This window comes from Astyanax mexicanus, chromosome 18 (genome assembly GCF_023375975.1).
Source record: "Astyanax mexicanus isolate ESR-SI-001 chromosome 18, AstMex3_surface, whole genome shotgun sequence".
Classification (NCBI taxonomy): Eukaryota; Metazoa; Chordata; class Actinopteri; order Characiformes; family Acestrorhamphidae; genus Astyanax; species Astyanax mexicanus.
This window is the reverse complement of record NC_064425.1, coordinates 6987611-7003850: the sequence shown is the minus strand read 5'-3', so window position 1 is coordinate 7003850 and position 16240 is coordinate 6987611. Positions and strand designations below refer to the sequence as shown.

Genomic DNA, 16240 nt, shown 5'->3' with positions numbered 1-16240 from the left:
CCTGAAACGCCGTCTCACATGCACCTCACATTGATACCTGTAAAAATGTCTCCTTCTTCACCAACAACAAAGCAAAAAAAAATCATATTAGAGAGACGAGAGACTCGTATCTTTATAAAGGGAAATGGATGTAGAGTTAGCAGCTCATATGTGGAGCATCTTTTGCTGGAGTGGAGAGTAAACAGCTGCTCTGAAGTTCATGCTCAGGTCAAAGAAGAGGTGAAAAAAGGACAGGTGGTTTGCTTTTGCTGTTTTTCTTTTTTTTTGCAGCTATAGCTGCACAGCTTCACCAAGAGGTGTGTGGATACAAGAGAGAAGCACGTAGCGCATGCGTAGCATAAACATGCATTCACATTCATGTTGCATGTCCGTGGATTGGATACATAAACGATTTAGGACCACATATGAAAGTGATTCAAATCTGATTTTAAAAAAGTGGATGTGACACGTTCACACAGCCATGAAAAAATCAGATCTGAGCCACATTAAGCAAAAAATCCTTGTGGTAAAAATCAGCCTGGTAATGTGAACGTAGCCATAGAGCCTCCTTTTAGTTACATTACAGTTTCCTCCAATATAAATATATTTGTTTTTATATTTGATTTTTTTTTTCACACATATTTAAAGTATATGTACATTAGAGGGCCCTGAAGGGACCGTCCTCTACTGTACTGCAGTTCATACTGTACTGAAAGGCTGTCGGTGAAGCTGAATTAAATCTATTCACTACAGGAAAGTGGGCCATGTAAGAACCTGAGCTTTTAATTCACTATTTTCATCTCTCTTTCACTCTCTTTCTCTCTCTCTCTCTCTCTCTCTCTCTCTCTCTCTCTCTCTCACTCACACACACACACTCCTCATTTATCTTTCTCTGCCTTTCTTTCCTGATTCTCCCTGAAACACATTTGAAGCTAATTTGTATTCCATCATATACCAACACTCAATACATATTTAATCACTGTGTATTACTCTCCCTCCCCCTCTTTCTTTACCATTTCTCCCTCTCTCCATCTCTCCCTCTTTCTTTACCATTTCTCCCTCTCTCCATCTCTCCCCTCTTTCTTTACCATTTCTCCCTCTCTCCATCTCTCCCCTCTTTCTTTACCATTTCTCCCTCTCTCCATCTCTCCCTCTTTCTTTACCATTTCTCCCTCTCTCCATCTCTCCCTCTTTCTTTACCATTTCTCCCTCTCTCCATCTCTCCCCTCTTTTTTACTACCTTTCTTCCTCTCCATCTCTCCCCTCTTTCTTTACCATTTCTCCCTCTCTCCATCTCTCCCCTCTTTCTTTACCATTTCTCCCTCTCTCCATCTCTCCCCTCTTTCTTTACCATTTCTCCCTCTCTCCATCTCTCCCCTCTTTCTTTACCACCCCTCTCTCCATCTCTCCCCTCTTTCTTTACCACCCCTCTCTCCATCTCTCCCCTCTTTCTTTACAATCTTTCCCCCTCTCCATCTCTCCCCTCTTTCTTTACAATCTTTCCCCCTCTCCATCTCTCCCCTCTTTCTTTACAATCTTTCCCTCTCTCCATCTCTCCCCTCTTTCTTTACAATCTTTCCCTCTCTCCATCTCTCCCCTCTTTCATTACCATCCCTCTCTCTTTCTTTCTTTACGATCTCTCCTTCTCTCCATCTCTCCCTTCCTTCTTTACCATTTCTTCTTCTCTCTCCATCAGTTTACCATATTCCCTCTTTGCTCTCTCTCTCTCTTTCTTTCTCTCTCTCTCTCTTTTTCCCTTTACAATCTCGTTCTCTTTCATTACCATCTTTTTTTCTCTTTTATTCTTTCTCAATATCTCTCGTGCTCTCACAACCAATTTTGTGTTTTATCTCACTCTATTCTTTCTATTTTTTTACAGTCTTTCTTTTCTAACTCTGTTTCTCTCTCATTCATTTTCAATCAGTCTCTCTATCTCTCTCTCTCTCTCTCTCTCTCTCTCTCTCTCTTTTTCCCACCCACACACACATGCTGTGTGTTGCAGTTATTGGATGATGTACAGGATGTGGATAATTGGAATTTCATTAATATTTGATCACAATGATTATTCTACTGATAGGTATCTCTCTCTCTCTCACACACACACACACACTATAACACACACACACTATAACACACACACACACACAGACTGTACTCTTATCGTTTCTTTATCTGGGTCAGGCAGGAGGAGCAGTGGAGTCGAGGAGGGAAGAGAATAATCTCTGATTCTCTCTCTCCTCTCGTTTAACCACTCTGCCTCTCACATCTACCACCCCATCACTCGCACTGCACACACACACACATCTGCTCACTGTCACAAGTGTGTGTGTGTGTGGCTTGGGCAAACTTCATGATTTTCCCAATTGATAACAATTCATCTCGACACGACTGCAAATGTTCTTCACTATGAATTTTTATATAACTGTATTTTTTGTATACTTTCTGTATTTCTCTCTCTCTCTCTCTCTCTCTCTCTCTCTCTCTCTCTCTCTCAGTATCTACTGTTGTCTATCAAGAATGCACTGTGAATTTTTCAATACCTACAATGAGTTATTCTCTATCCACAATGAATTATTCATTATCCATTGTGAAATATTCAATAGCCACTATGAATTTGAATAACTATGAAATGATCAATATCTATTATGAATAGTTCAGCATCTGTCACGCTTTAATTTGTGTTCATTATGTATTCATTATGTATTTATGTATTAATGTTTTTTAATGTTTTAGTATCTATTCTGAGTACTTCATTATCCACTGTAATTTGTTCAGAATCTATTTTCAATAAATCATTATCTGTTATGAATGTATCCATGGTGAATTGTTGGGTATCCATAATAGATGTCCCTGGATCTGTTTCAACTTATTTGGTGTTCACTATAAAAAAATATTTAATTTCCACTACAATTTCTTCAGTTTCTATTTTAAGTTAGTCAGTAAATGTCATGACATATTCAGTATCTATATGAACTGTTCACTGGCTATAGTAAATTCATCAGTATCCAGTATGAAACTATGGTTTCTGCAGTATCCAGTTTTCTATTCCTTTTTTTACTACTAATTATTTTATATACATTGTTCTGTATATATATATATATATATATATATATATATATATATATATATATATATATATATATATATATATATAAAGTTCAGTATCCACCATGAATTGTATAATATTTAGTATGAACCATTTACTAGCTAGTTAGTGAACAGTGAGATTGAACTATAGTTTCTTTGGTAACACCTTATAATAACTTTCATTAATATATGTTTCACTAATGATCAGTAGATGTGAACAAAGCAGTAGTTCATCAGAATTTAAATGTTAACAAATGCTCACACATGACACTTATTTATTAGCATGGATATTCATATTAAAAATGTTAGCAAATCAGTAAATCATCAGAATTTGAACATTAATAAATTGCTAAATGCAAATTTTAAACTAGGCAAATGTTGATCAACTGCAGTTCATGTTGCCAATGCGTTCATTAGTATTTACAAATGTAATGGCAACTTTTTAGTTTTTTAAAATGTGAAAAAAACAGTTTTTAATCATTAGTTAATGGTATATTAATAAAAGTTTTTATAAAGTGTTGCTGTTTCTTTTATGTATCTTATGTATGCATTCTTTTATGTATGTATCTACTATTGTTCACATCTATTATGATTTTTCTCTCTCTCTCTCTCTCTCTCTCTCTCTCACTCTCACTGTTTCTCTAAAACACAGGTATATCTCACACACACACACACACACACTGAGTGGCCTGAGGTGATGTAAATAACTCATGAGTGTCTGCATGTTGGACTGCACTGAGCTAATGGAGCGTGTGAATGCTACATGCTAAATGTAGCTATGGTGGACATGCTTTTCACACACACACACACAGTCACACACACAGTCACACACACTAACATGCTTTGGGGAATTCTATGCATATGGTAATGAGCTTTTGTGGCATGGTGAGTCAGGGCTGTTGGTGTGTGTGTGTGTGTGTGTGTGTGTGTGTGTTGAGCAGACTGGGCCGCTCAGTCTGCATTAGCGCCGCTTGTACATCAGTTTGGCGAGTTCTCTGTGTGACTGAAGAACCCAGAGGAAAAGACTTTTGCTCAGATGTTGCTCTTTTATGTCTCAGGAGACATAAAGTAATTATGATTCTCACTTTCTCAGGTTTCATTAAGAGATCAACTTTATCACACAAATCTCTCCTTAAAGCGCTTAGGAGAAATAGAATTAGACAAAAATGAGACTTGAGATGTTTGTGAGGTTAAAGGAGTAAAAAGTGAGAATTTGGTTTTAGATGCTTATGAGACCTGGGGAGATCTGCTGGCAGTGCAGTGCTCTAACCACTGAGCCACCACTGCCATAGAGTTAGCAAAACTTAATCACATTTTTGTTATTATTGTGGTAAATCTGACTAGTTTGTGTAGCAGTGGATCAGAGCTGCACATCACTGAGGAGGAATTTTAGCTCATTCTTCCTGCAGAACTGCTTTAGCTCTGTTGTATTCAATTCCTAGCATCTGAGATCTGAACTCCAGTGTTTGGGTCATTGTCCTGATGCATTACCCAACTCCTACAGAGTTTATCTATCTCTATCTCAAACTGTCTCCATTTGTAGATTTTTCACTTTACTGCAGACTGGTGAATATCTAAAATCTTTGTGATCACTTTGTAGACCTTTCCAGCTTTAAGTAAATCAAGTATTTTTGATTGTATTTTTGATCCTCTGAAAGCTCTTTTTGGCTGGGTATGGCTCATATATGTATATTCTTCCTGTGTGGAACCATAGACTGTATGTAGCTGGACAGAGCATCGTCTCTCAAAAGTGAAGCCACCACAGGTCGGGCGCCTCCTGCTGTTCGGTTTCAGAAAGCAGTGTAACCCCACCCATACCCGTAGATTTCAATGGCAAAACAGACAACTTTCAATCACGTTTTTTTCTAATATACTGTAATTCTACCTCCTTTATTTAAACGTAACAGCTAGTGTAACCTCTGCTCATATTGTCAAACTTTTATATTCTCACAGAATTCGTTTTTTTTAAATGTTATTCAGCTCTATTTAAAAAAAGGTGTGGTTATTGTAAAAGGGCTGGTTTTGGGCGGGACCAATAACAGACGTCAGCTGCGCTACGCTCTGCAGCCTGTGACCTCGAGGCAGCCCTCAGGGGCGGGGTTATTTAAATGAGTAGGCGGTCTCTCCACAGTCTTTCTCCCTCCTCTGGTCTCTCCTGCGCAGACTCGGGTATCAGGTTCGCCAACATGGAGGAAGATTTGGGCTTCATTTTCATTGAATGAATGGGAACGGCGACACGGCGTCCATCTTTTTTACAGTCTCTTTGTGGGACAAACTCAAAAATGTTGAGTGGTTTAATCATGTCATAGAGGGTTAAGTGTTGTTATTATTATGATTTTTGTTGTTCAGCATTTTAATGTGTGTTTTTGTGTTTGTGTGTTTTTAGGGGTTATCTACACAACAGATCTATTGGATCGGGAGACACAGGATTCCTATTGGTTGACAGTTTACGCCACCGACCTGGGGGTGGTGCCTCAATCAGCAGCTCTACAGATCTACATTCAGGTGTGTATGTCTGTGTGTGTGTTTACCTGTATGGGGTATATGATATTATGTAATCTAATTTAATCTAAAATTGTGTACATGTTTCTCATAAAATGTGTGTGTGTGTGTGTGTCTGTGTCCAGGTTGAGGATGTGAATGATAATGCCCCATTGACCTCTGACCCCATGTACCACGCGTCCGTCCCTGAGAACTCCCCCAAAGATCTCTCCATCATCCAGATCCAGGCCCAGGACCCAGACGCCATGGCAACCGAGCTCCGCCTCTCCTTCCGCATCGCCAGCGGCAACCCGCAGAACTTCTTCAGCATCAACCCACGCACCGGTGAGACGGCCTGTCAATCACACACTGAGCTCTCTCTGTATGGGTTTGTCTCTGTATGGGTTTGTGTGTGTGTGTATGTGTGTGTGTGCGTGCGTGCGTGTGTGTGTGTACGTTTTGTCCGTGCGCAGCATGACATCACATCCCTCTCAGACAGGTGAAAGCTGCTGCTGATTGGCTGCTTGAACATTCCACTGATGAACTTACTCTTGATTGACTGGTTTCATTTTACACGCCTTCCCTCTTCCCATAATCCCCTGCTGCTTACCTGCGGGATACACAGAGCCTAATTACACAGTTCAGAGAGAGAGAGAAAGAAAGAGAGATAGAGAGAGAAAGAGAGAGAGAGAGAAAAAAGAAACGAGTGATATAAATAAAGACAGAAAGAGATATATACTATATATAGAAAGATAGAGAATGTAAAAAGAAAGAAAGAGAGGGTTGATCGTATTGATCGAGTATAAAGTAAATAACGAGGCTGTGTGTGTGTGTGTGTGTGTGTGTGTGTGTATGTGTGTGTGTGTGTGTGTGTGTGTGATAAAGTCTTTTCTGCTTTTGATTAACATATAGATAGCTTTTACTGCAGCAAAAGCAACAGAACTCAGAACACACACACACACTTTCTCTGCCGCAGTGTGTGTTTATGTTCAGCACGTTTTTTTTTTTTTTATCTTTTTTAATAATAATAAGAATAATAAGAATAATAACCTGATTTGATTACTGCTAAACCCATCAGAGAGAGAGAGAGAGAGAGAGAGAGAGAGAGAGAGAGAGAGAGAGAGAGAGAGACAGGGTGTTTGGTGGAGAGGTGAGTGAGTGTAATTAAAAGAGAGTGAAAGAGAGAATGAGAGAGAGAGTAAGAGGGGTAGAGGGAGGGATGGAGAAAAAAAGAGAAAGATGAGAGAGAGAGAGAGAGAGAGAGAGAGAGAGAGAGAGAGAGAGAGAGACAGGGTGATTGGTGGAGTGGTGAGTGAGTGTAATTAAAAGAGAGTAAGAGAGAGAGAGTGATAGAGGGAGAGAGAGAGGGATCGAGAGGAAGAGAGAGGGATAGAGAGGGATGGAGAGAAAGATAGAGGGATAGAGAGATGTATGGAGAGTAGGAGAGAGGAAGGAAGATAGAGAGAAAGATAGAGGAGAAAGAGAGAGGGAGAGAAAGAGGGATAGAGAGAAAGATAGAGGAAGGGAGAGAGAGAAAGAGAGAGAGGGAGAGATAAGAGAGAGTTTGAGAGTGATGGAGAGAAAGATGGAGGAAGAGAGACAGAGAGAGAGGGAGAGATAAGAGAGAGTTTGAGAGGGATGGAGAGAAAGATAGAGGAAGGGAGAGAGAGAAAGAGAGAGAGGGAGAGATAAGAGAGAGGGTGAGAGGGATGGAGAGAACTGAGAGGGAGAGTGAGAGAGAGAGAGGGCGATGCTGAAAGTGAAAGTTGATATGCATCTAATGTCTTTTGACATGGTCTTTAACTCACTTCTACACATCTACAGTATGACCACCTCGCACTCACACATACACTCACACACACTCACACACACAAACACACTCACACACACCTCAGTACAGCAGCTGATTTTCAGTAAAGCCGTTTTAACAATGTGATTCTCTGTTTAAAGGCCTTTTATGGGTGAAGTTATTGCGCTTCTTAAAGCAGCTCTTTAAAATCACTCTGTAAAAAACACTCTACACTGTTTATTCCTCATTCACTACACTCTACACTCACTTACAGAGAGGAAAAGATGAACAGATAGAGGGGTGGATTGATGGATGAATGGATGACTATCGTCCATGGCTAGAAACAGATGGGTGGATGGTGTAGGATTATATGAGGTGATTGTTAGAGGGGTAAATGGATTGTTAGAGGGTTTCATAGATGGATGTTTAGAGAATTGGATGAATGGATTGATGGATAGAGGGGTTATGGATGGTTAGATAGGTAAATAGATAAATGGTTAGGGGTGGATTAATAGATGGTTAGATGGATGAATGGATGGATGGATGGTTAGAGGGGTGGATTAATGGATGGATGGATGGATGGATGGATGGATGAATGTTTGGTTAGAGGGGTGGATAGATGGATGGTTAGAGGGTTGGATAGATGGATGCTTAAAAGGGTTGGATAGATGGGTGGTCAGAGGGCTGGATAGATGGTTGGTTGGGGGGGTGGCTGAATGGATGGATAGATGGATGGGTGGTTGGCTAGAGGGTTAAATAGATGGATGGTTGAACGGGGCAGATAAATGGATTGTTAGAGGGTCGGATAGATGGACGATCAGAGGGGTAGATAGATGGAGGGTTAGATCTATGGTTAGAGGGTTCATGGTTAGAGAGATGTATGGATGGATGGTTTGTTAGAGGGGTGGATAAATGGATGGTTAGAGGGTGGATGGATGGATGGTTAGAGGGGTAAATAGTTAGATGGTTAGAGGGGTGGATTAATGGATCGTTAGATGGATGGATGGATGGATGGATGGATGGATAGATGGAATGGTTGGTTAGAGGGGTGGAAAGATAGATGGTTAGAGGGTTGGATAGAAGGGTGGTCAGAGGGCTGAATAGATGGATGTTCAGAGGGTTGGATGGATGGTTGGTAAGGGGGGGTTGATGAATGGATGGACAGATGGATGGGTGGTTGGTTAGAGGGTTAAATAGATGGATGGTTAAACGGGGCAGATAAATGGATGGTTAGAGGGGTGGATAAATGGATGGTTAGAGGGTTAATGATTAGTGGGTGGATGAATGGTTTGTTAGAGGGGTGGATAAATGGATGCTTAGAGGGGTGGAGGTTGAAGTATTGTATGAGTGGAACTGCAAGCCCAGCTTTTAACAATTAACAATTTAAAAATTATGATGTATATTTCTCAGTATGTTGCCTGGCTTTAAAATGAATTTTGTATCTGGATATACTTTGACTGGATTCTGTTTAGAGTTCGTCCTTAGTGTGACCAGATTAAATAAAAGAAAGCCTGAAACTGTTTAGAAGAACGGTGTGGGATCTACAACACTGTGGGCTGTGAACAGACTCTTAAAGGAACAGGAACAGTGTGTTTATTTGTAGGGGATTAACAGAAGCCTACAGGTTTGTTGTGTTATGTAAGTGACCCTCCAGGTGGAACACGGTGTAAGGGGTGGGATACAGGTGGGATACAGGTGGGGTATCAGTGGGATGCTGGTCCTTTAACTGGAAAATGCTGCCTCAACAAATCCTCAGAATAGAAACAACGGTTTACAGCCACATAAACAGAACGCCTGTTACTATGGTTACCCTTCATCCTGGAGGACAAGAGAGACCGCAAATAAGATCTAATTTATGATTGCTGTATTATAATTCATTATAATTCCAATTCTAGTAATGGCTCCATTGTTATATAAACAATAATATTAATGATTGCAGTTGCTGCCTTGTGGTGATAACACAATTAATAGTTGTTAATAATAATTAGTCTAAATTACACTTACTCTGTGGTATTTCTGTGTACACAGCCCAGTCTTGGGTCTGCAGTTCTCCTTTCCTCAGATCCTTCCAGTCCACTGCAAAGTCTTAAGATGGGTTCCCCTGCTGAGTCCCAAGCAGACCAATCATAGTGAGGGGTCAGTCTCAGAACAAATGAGGACCAGTCATAGTCAGGGAAAGATCTTAAAACAAATTAGGCAGTCTTTCCGACCAATTCGACCTAGGGGGTTGTATGGATTAGATCTAATCACAATCAAAAAAGGTCCCAGAATAAACAAGATGGCGGTTACAGTTTTTATTGATTGCTTTGACCTGTTTGAAGAAACTGGGAACCTCTCAGTCTTCATCATCACCATCTCAGCAGAGCAGAAGACACCTCTTGTAAATGTGTTAACCCATTCTCATTGGATTAACACAGTTTTCACACCCTTTTGCAAAACAGTTAACGCAGATGTCATTCAAGAAGTCCAAACTTCAGGAGTTTAACTTTGGTTACAGAACAGAAACCATAAGCTCCAAACTCTTAGACACTCCCTGATCATTATTACATCACTGAAAGCACCTGGTTGACACTTCTTCACAGAATATTTAAATTTGCAATCAGTCTGCAGGCCTGTGTTGTTCTTTGCAAGCATGGATCGAGGAGGTCTAATGCAGATGAGAGGAAGAGTGAGAGTAAGAGGTAGAGGGGTCAGAGGAAGAGGAGTCCGTGTGCGAGGTAGAGGTATAGCTGGAAGGGCTCAAGTTACCGATGAAATTCGGGCAACTGTGATTGATCATGTTGTAAACCATGGCCTTTCATTGAGAGAAGCTGGACAGAGAGTCCAACCTGTTCTCAACAGAAACACTGTTGCATCCATTGTTAGAGTTTTTCAACAGGAGAACAGGTAATGTTGCTATACAGTATATACAGAAATACAGTATCTGCAGTGATATACATTACTTCGTGTAATTTTGTCCACATTTCATGTATTCTTTATAGAATCGAAAGACTACCAGTCGGTGGTGGTAGAGGGAGAATTTTTAATGCTGAACAGGAGGCAGCCGTTGTCAACATGGTTCTGGCAAATAACGCCATTAGGCTGCGTGAAATCAAGGCAGCAGTGATTGCTGATCAGGGAGTATTTAGGAACATCCATACTGTGAGTGAGGCCACAATTGACCGCGTCCTCCGAAGGAATCATATGGCCATGAAACAGCTCTATAGAGTTCCTTTTCAGAGGAACTCTGAAGCTGTGAAGGAGGCCAGATGCCAATATGTGGAGGTAAGGAAACACAACAGTACTATCCTCGTAATCCTTGTTATATCATGCAGTTACTGTAGAGTGAACTGGAGTCACTTTGACATAATTGTAATTTTGCCTTTGTATTATTTAGCGAATAATGGAGCTTGAAGCTGAGGGGGCACATCATATCTTCATTTATGTCGACGAAGCCGGCTTCAATCTTTGTAAAGTAAGGAGACGAGGAAGGAACCTCATTGGGAATAGGGCCACTATTACTGTTCCAGGGCAGAGGGGTGCCAATATAACTATGTGTGCTGCCATCTCCAATGATGGCGTCCTGTGCCATATTCCTACCATTGGCCCATACAACACTGAGCGTCTCATAGCATTCCTGAATGCCCTTTATGACATCCTGATCCCACCTCAGGAGCGAGGCCTGTTGAGGCCTGGCATGCCACGGTTCGTGATTATCTGGGACAATGTGGCGTTCCACCACTCTCGTATTGTGAATGAGTGGTTTGCATCGGATGATGGTACAATTTCTTCCTCCATACTCTCCGTTTTTAAATCCCATAGAGGAATTCTTTAGTGCATGGAGATGGAAGGTATATAATCACCGACCCTATGAACAGATGCCCTTGCTCAATGCAATGACTGCTGCTGCCCAAGATATAGATGCAGAGGCATGTCAAGGATGGATCAGGCATGCTAGACGATTTTTCCCTCGGTGCATTGCACGAGAGAATATTGAATGCGATGTGGATGAGGCCTTGTGGCCCAGGCTTCAAGAAAGAGGAGACTAGAAGAGACAGAAGAGTATCACTTGTGGCTATCGCTTATACTCTTATAGTATAGACCTACTATAGTTTTTCGTTGTTTACTGTAAAATTCTGTGTTTTTTCATAATTTCTTACACAGTAATGGATTTTATTTTTATTTCCATGTATTTTCAGTTGGAATATTTCATTTGTCAGCCACAGTCTAAAAAAATTAAGCATTTAATTAATAAAATTTGCATCAAAGCATATCTGATTCTGGATGCATTTTTTTTGCTAGAGGGTAAATTTGACTACATACAGTAACATATAGACTACAATGACAAGCAATGGTCACTGATTCACACATGAGTGCTGTATTTTGTATTTTGTTGCCCAATGTGTAATGATTGATTGGAGGTGTTCATACACTTGTGTCAAATGTGAGTTGTTTGAAGGCTAAATTTGCTTTTGTTGCATATTTTAAAGGTTTTGACACTGGTTTGGCCTTTTGCAAACAAAATGTGTAATTTTGAACACTGTGTCACTGTTTAGGTCTCAGTGTTAACTGTTTCGAAAAATGTGAATTTGAGTCGACGGCAGCGTCAAAACAACCAATAAAAACTGTAATACCAAACAACGAGAGAATGAGGCCCAATCACAGTCAAGAGGAGAAAAACAAGATAGTGATTAGGACCAGCACAGCCTGGGAGAGGTCTTAAAACAAACAATAACCAATCACAGACAGAAGGAGATCTCATAACAAACGAGAACCAATCACAGACAGGGGAAATCTCATAATAATTGAGAGCCAATCACAGTCTCAGATGTCTCAGAATGAAAGAGAACCAATTTCATTTAGAAGGTCACAGAATAAACAAAGACCAATCATACACATGGGGGCGGTCTCAAAAGAAACACAGACCAATTAAAGTACCAATCACAGACAGGGGAAGTCTTATAACAAACGAGAACCAATAAAAGACAGAGGGAAGTCTCATAGCAATCGAGAGCCAGTCACAGATCTGGGATGTCTCAGAATGAAAGAAAACCAATGGCATTTAGCAGGTCACAGAATAAACAAAGACCAATCATAGTCATGGGGGTGGTCTCAGAAGAAACAGAGACCAATCAAAGTACCAATCACAGACAGGGGAAGTCTTATAACAAACGAGAACCAATAAAAGACAGAGGGAGGTCTCATAATAAACAAGAACCAATCACAGTCAGGGGGAGGAGTCTAAAAATTTGGTGATTTGGTCAGAGTGGAGCAGTGGCTTTTCTCAGTGTTGCCCCCTGCAGGTGTGGAGGTGAAGTGCAGCAGTATAGTGAGTGTAGTGGTGGTGGGCTCTGTTCTGGGTGGTCTTACGCTGGTCTGGGTCTGAATGCTGGGTCACCGGGTCGGTTTGGGTCGTCTCAGCGGGGTCTCAGTGTTAATTAGTGTAGTGCACTTATTATAGACCCCGACACCAGAACCTCCAGCAGCCAATCAGCACTCTGAACTAATAACCAGTATATCTCCACTCACTCTACCACTCTCTCTCTCTCCCTCTACCACTCTCTCTACCTCTACTGCTCTACCGCTCTCTTTACACCACTCTATCACTATCTATCCCTCTCTCTACCTCTCTTTACCTCTTTCACACTCTCTCTTACTCTATCTATCTATCTATCTATCTATCTATCTATCTATCTATCTATCTATCTATCTATCTATCTATCTATCTATCTATCTACCTCTACCTTTCTTTCTCTCTGTCCCTCTCTATCACTCTCTCCTCCCCAAATTGGCTTGGTGTATGTGTGTGTGTGTGTGTGTGTGTGTGTGTGTGTGTGTGTGTGTGTGTGTGTGTAAAATATGACACTCAGAAATGAACCCTAGTTCAATGGATGAATCACTGAGACATTCACATAGAGCACTTTACCACCTGCAGACAGCACACACACACACACACACACACACACACACACTCAGTACACAACCGACAGGCTGTGTGTGTGTGTGTGTGTGTGTGTTTGTGTGTCTATATGAGTGTTTTATTGTTGTTATATTAGCTAATAGCCTGTAATCAGTCTTAACTTTAATTAATATGCTAATGCTACCAAGTGCAGCTGTTATATGCTCACACACACACACACACACATACACACACATACACAACCCAGCAGAACTTGCACTTGTTTACTGTATATCAGATCTTACAACAGTCCAGTTCTACAGCTGTTCCCATAAATGAGCTGCTGGTGCACCTTCACACTGTGAACGATCAGGTCAGTTTCCTCTGCTGATAAGAATTGGACACATCCAGATAGCTGCGCTGTTAAAATAGCAATACGCCAAAGTCAGAGTTCACCTGGCTAGTGACACGCTAATTCGTTTTTTTTTTCATGTTACGCCCAAAACACAACCATGATTAATTAAGAGAATTAGTACATGCCTTTTGCATGTTTCGAATCATGCAAGGTGTACTTTTCCCGTCGTTCTGACAGCAAAGACACACTGACACGCCTCAAATCAAGATGCACGCTGCACAGTTATACTTGCTCGCCTATAGATCATTAAATACTAATGCTGAATCTGACCACAAACTTAACCCAAACCCAAATCTTACCTTTGATCTTTAAACAAAAGGTGAGCATATAAATCAGATGAGGACAAATCTGAACGCTAAACACAATCAGATCTAAATAAATCCGATTCACGTTGCAGTGTGAACACAGCCTGTATGTGATTGTGTCTTTCCGGTGCATTTAAAAGATTTTGATCAGATATCCCCCCCCCCACACACACACACACACACACTAATAGACGTACAAAGTACAGCTCTTAGGTCCAGAGCACTTAGTAACTGAGCCGCTGGTTGCTATGGTGATAAGATCAGAAGTTCGATGTTAAGACCTTTGAAAGAAGGTGTGTGTTCAGTCCTAACAATCTCTGCTGTGTGTGTGTAGTTACATAATAGACTGTAGTCAGGTGACACCAATTATCTGATAGGGCCCCATGCTGTGTGTGTGTGTGTGTTTGTGTGTGTTCTCTCCTGCTGCCATGATGTCATTGATGGGAGTTATGCCAAACTTCTGTGTCTGTCTTTGTGTTTGTCCTTCCGTCTGCCTCTCTCTCTCTCTCTCTCTCTCTCTCTCTCTCTCTCTTTCTCTCCCTGTCTCTTTTGTATTTCCTTTTCTTTTCTTCTCTTACTTGTCTACTCCCCGGCTTCTCAATTGTGTGTGTGTGTGTGTGTGTGTTTGTCCATCCGTGTGTGCTCAGATAAAATTCAAAATTTGACAGAAGCAGATGCTGAAACACTTTTAAAATCCTGGGTTTTGTTGCCATATGCTTTCAGAGCAAGTACAATACTGTGTTGTAGACAGCACAGAGACATCACAGTGAGAGAGCACAATTAAACTCTCAGTGAATCACAACACAGAACATAATTGCAGCACAGACAGTCAGAACACAGATACATCACAGACCAAACACAGTTACAGCACAGACTAAACACAGATACAGCACTGACTAAACAGGTACAGCACAGACAAAACAGGTACAGCACAGACAAAACACAGATACAGCACATACAGAACACAGATAGAGCACAGATAGAGCACAGACTGAACACAGATACAGCACAGACTGAACACAGATACAGCACAGTCTGAACACAGATAGAGCACAGAAAGAAAACAAATAATCTACATTGCAGACAGAACAGAGATATAACACAGACAGAACACAGTTAAAGCACAGACAAAATCCACTGCAGAGACTACAGTACAGATACTGTAAACCACAGACAGAGAACAGATACAGCACAGATTAAACACAAATACAACAGAGATATAACACAGACAAAACACAAACAAAGCACAGGCAGAACAAACATACAGCACACACAGAACACAGTTACAGCACACACAGAACAAACAAACAGCACACAAAAAACACATATGCAGCACAGACAGAACACAGGTACAGCACACACAGAATACAGATACAGCACAGACAGAACACAGGTAGAGCACAGGTGAAACACAGATACAGCACAAAATGAACATGAATACTACACAGCACAGACAGAAAACAGATACAGCACAGGCTTAACACAAATACAACAGAGATATAACACAGACATAGCACAGACAGAACACAGTTAAAGCACAGACAGAACACAGATACAGCACAGACAGAACACAGGCAGAACAAAGCACATATTTTTAATTATGTGTCTTATTTAAAAGTATTTGTGTTTCAGGTCTCATCACAACAACAGCTCGGAAACTGGACCGAGAACAGCAGGCAGAACATGTCCTGGAGGTGAGACACACACACACACAAACACACACACAGACACACACACACACACACACACATCTCTGTCTGTCTTTCTTTCTTTCTCTCTTCTCCTTTTTCTCCTCATTTCTTTTTAGTCTATCCTCTTATGACTTCAATTAGTGAGTGGAAGTAGTTATGTGTTTCTGATAAATAGGAAGCACAATATCTAATATCTATCTTACACCCTGTGCAAGGTGTGTCACAATGCTCATTGCTATCTTACACCCCTCCAGACAGACAGTCTATTTTTACACCTTACTCCTGCATCATTTAAATAGCAACAGTGCTTGTAAATATCTACACTGATGGACGTGGTGGTATGAAAGTGAGGTGTGTATTGCTATCTTGGCAAAGAAAAACACAGGTGCTCCACTGACTGAACAAAACCTAGACAGACATCAACAGTCAGACGTTCATTACTATCTTGGCAACACGTGAGTATAACAGAATATAAATTAAAATAACATTGCTGTTCTCGCAAATGAGCTGCTGGAGCTTCTTCACAGCATAAACAAGCAGGTCAGTTTTCTCTGCTGAGAAGAGTTGGACACGTCCAGGTAGCTGCGCTGTTAAAATAGCAAACCGTCAGAACTC

The 16240-nt window shown here is 40.9% G+C and overlaps 1 protein-coding gene across 5 annotated transcripts in view; it reads left to right on the top strand.

The window, feature by feature from the left end:
* fat3a (FAT atypical cadherin 3a) overlaps window positions 1–16240 on the top strand; it is a 190927-nt gene that overhangs the window by 98154 nt on the left and 76533 nt on the right. For all 5 annotated transcript variants that reach the window (XM_049466962.1, XM_022669310.2, XM_049466961.1 and 2 more), the window contains exons 4-6: window positions 5453–5571; window positions 5694–5892; window positions 15567–15628. In XM_049466962.1, coding sequence (XP_049322919.1) covers window positions 5453–5571; window positions 5694–5892; window positions 15567–15628 — 380 coding nt within the window. The remainder of the gene's footprint in view (window positions 1–5452; window positions 5572–5693; window positions 5893–15566; window positions 15629–16240) is intronic.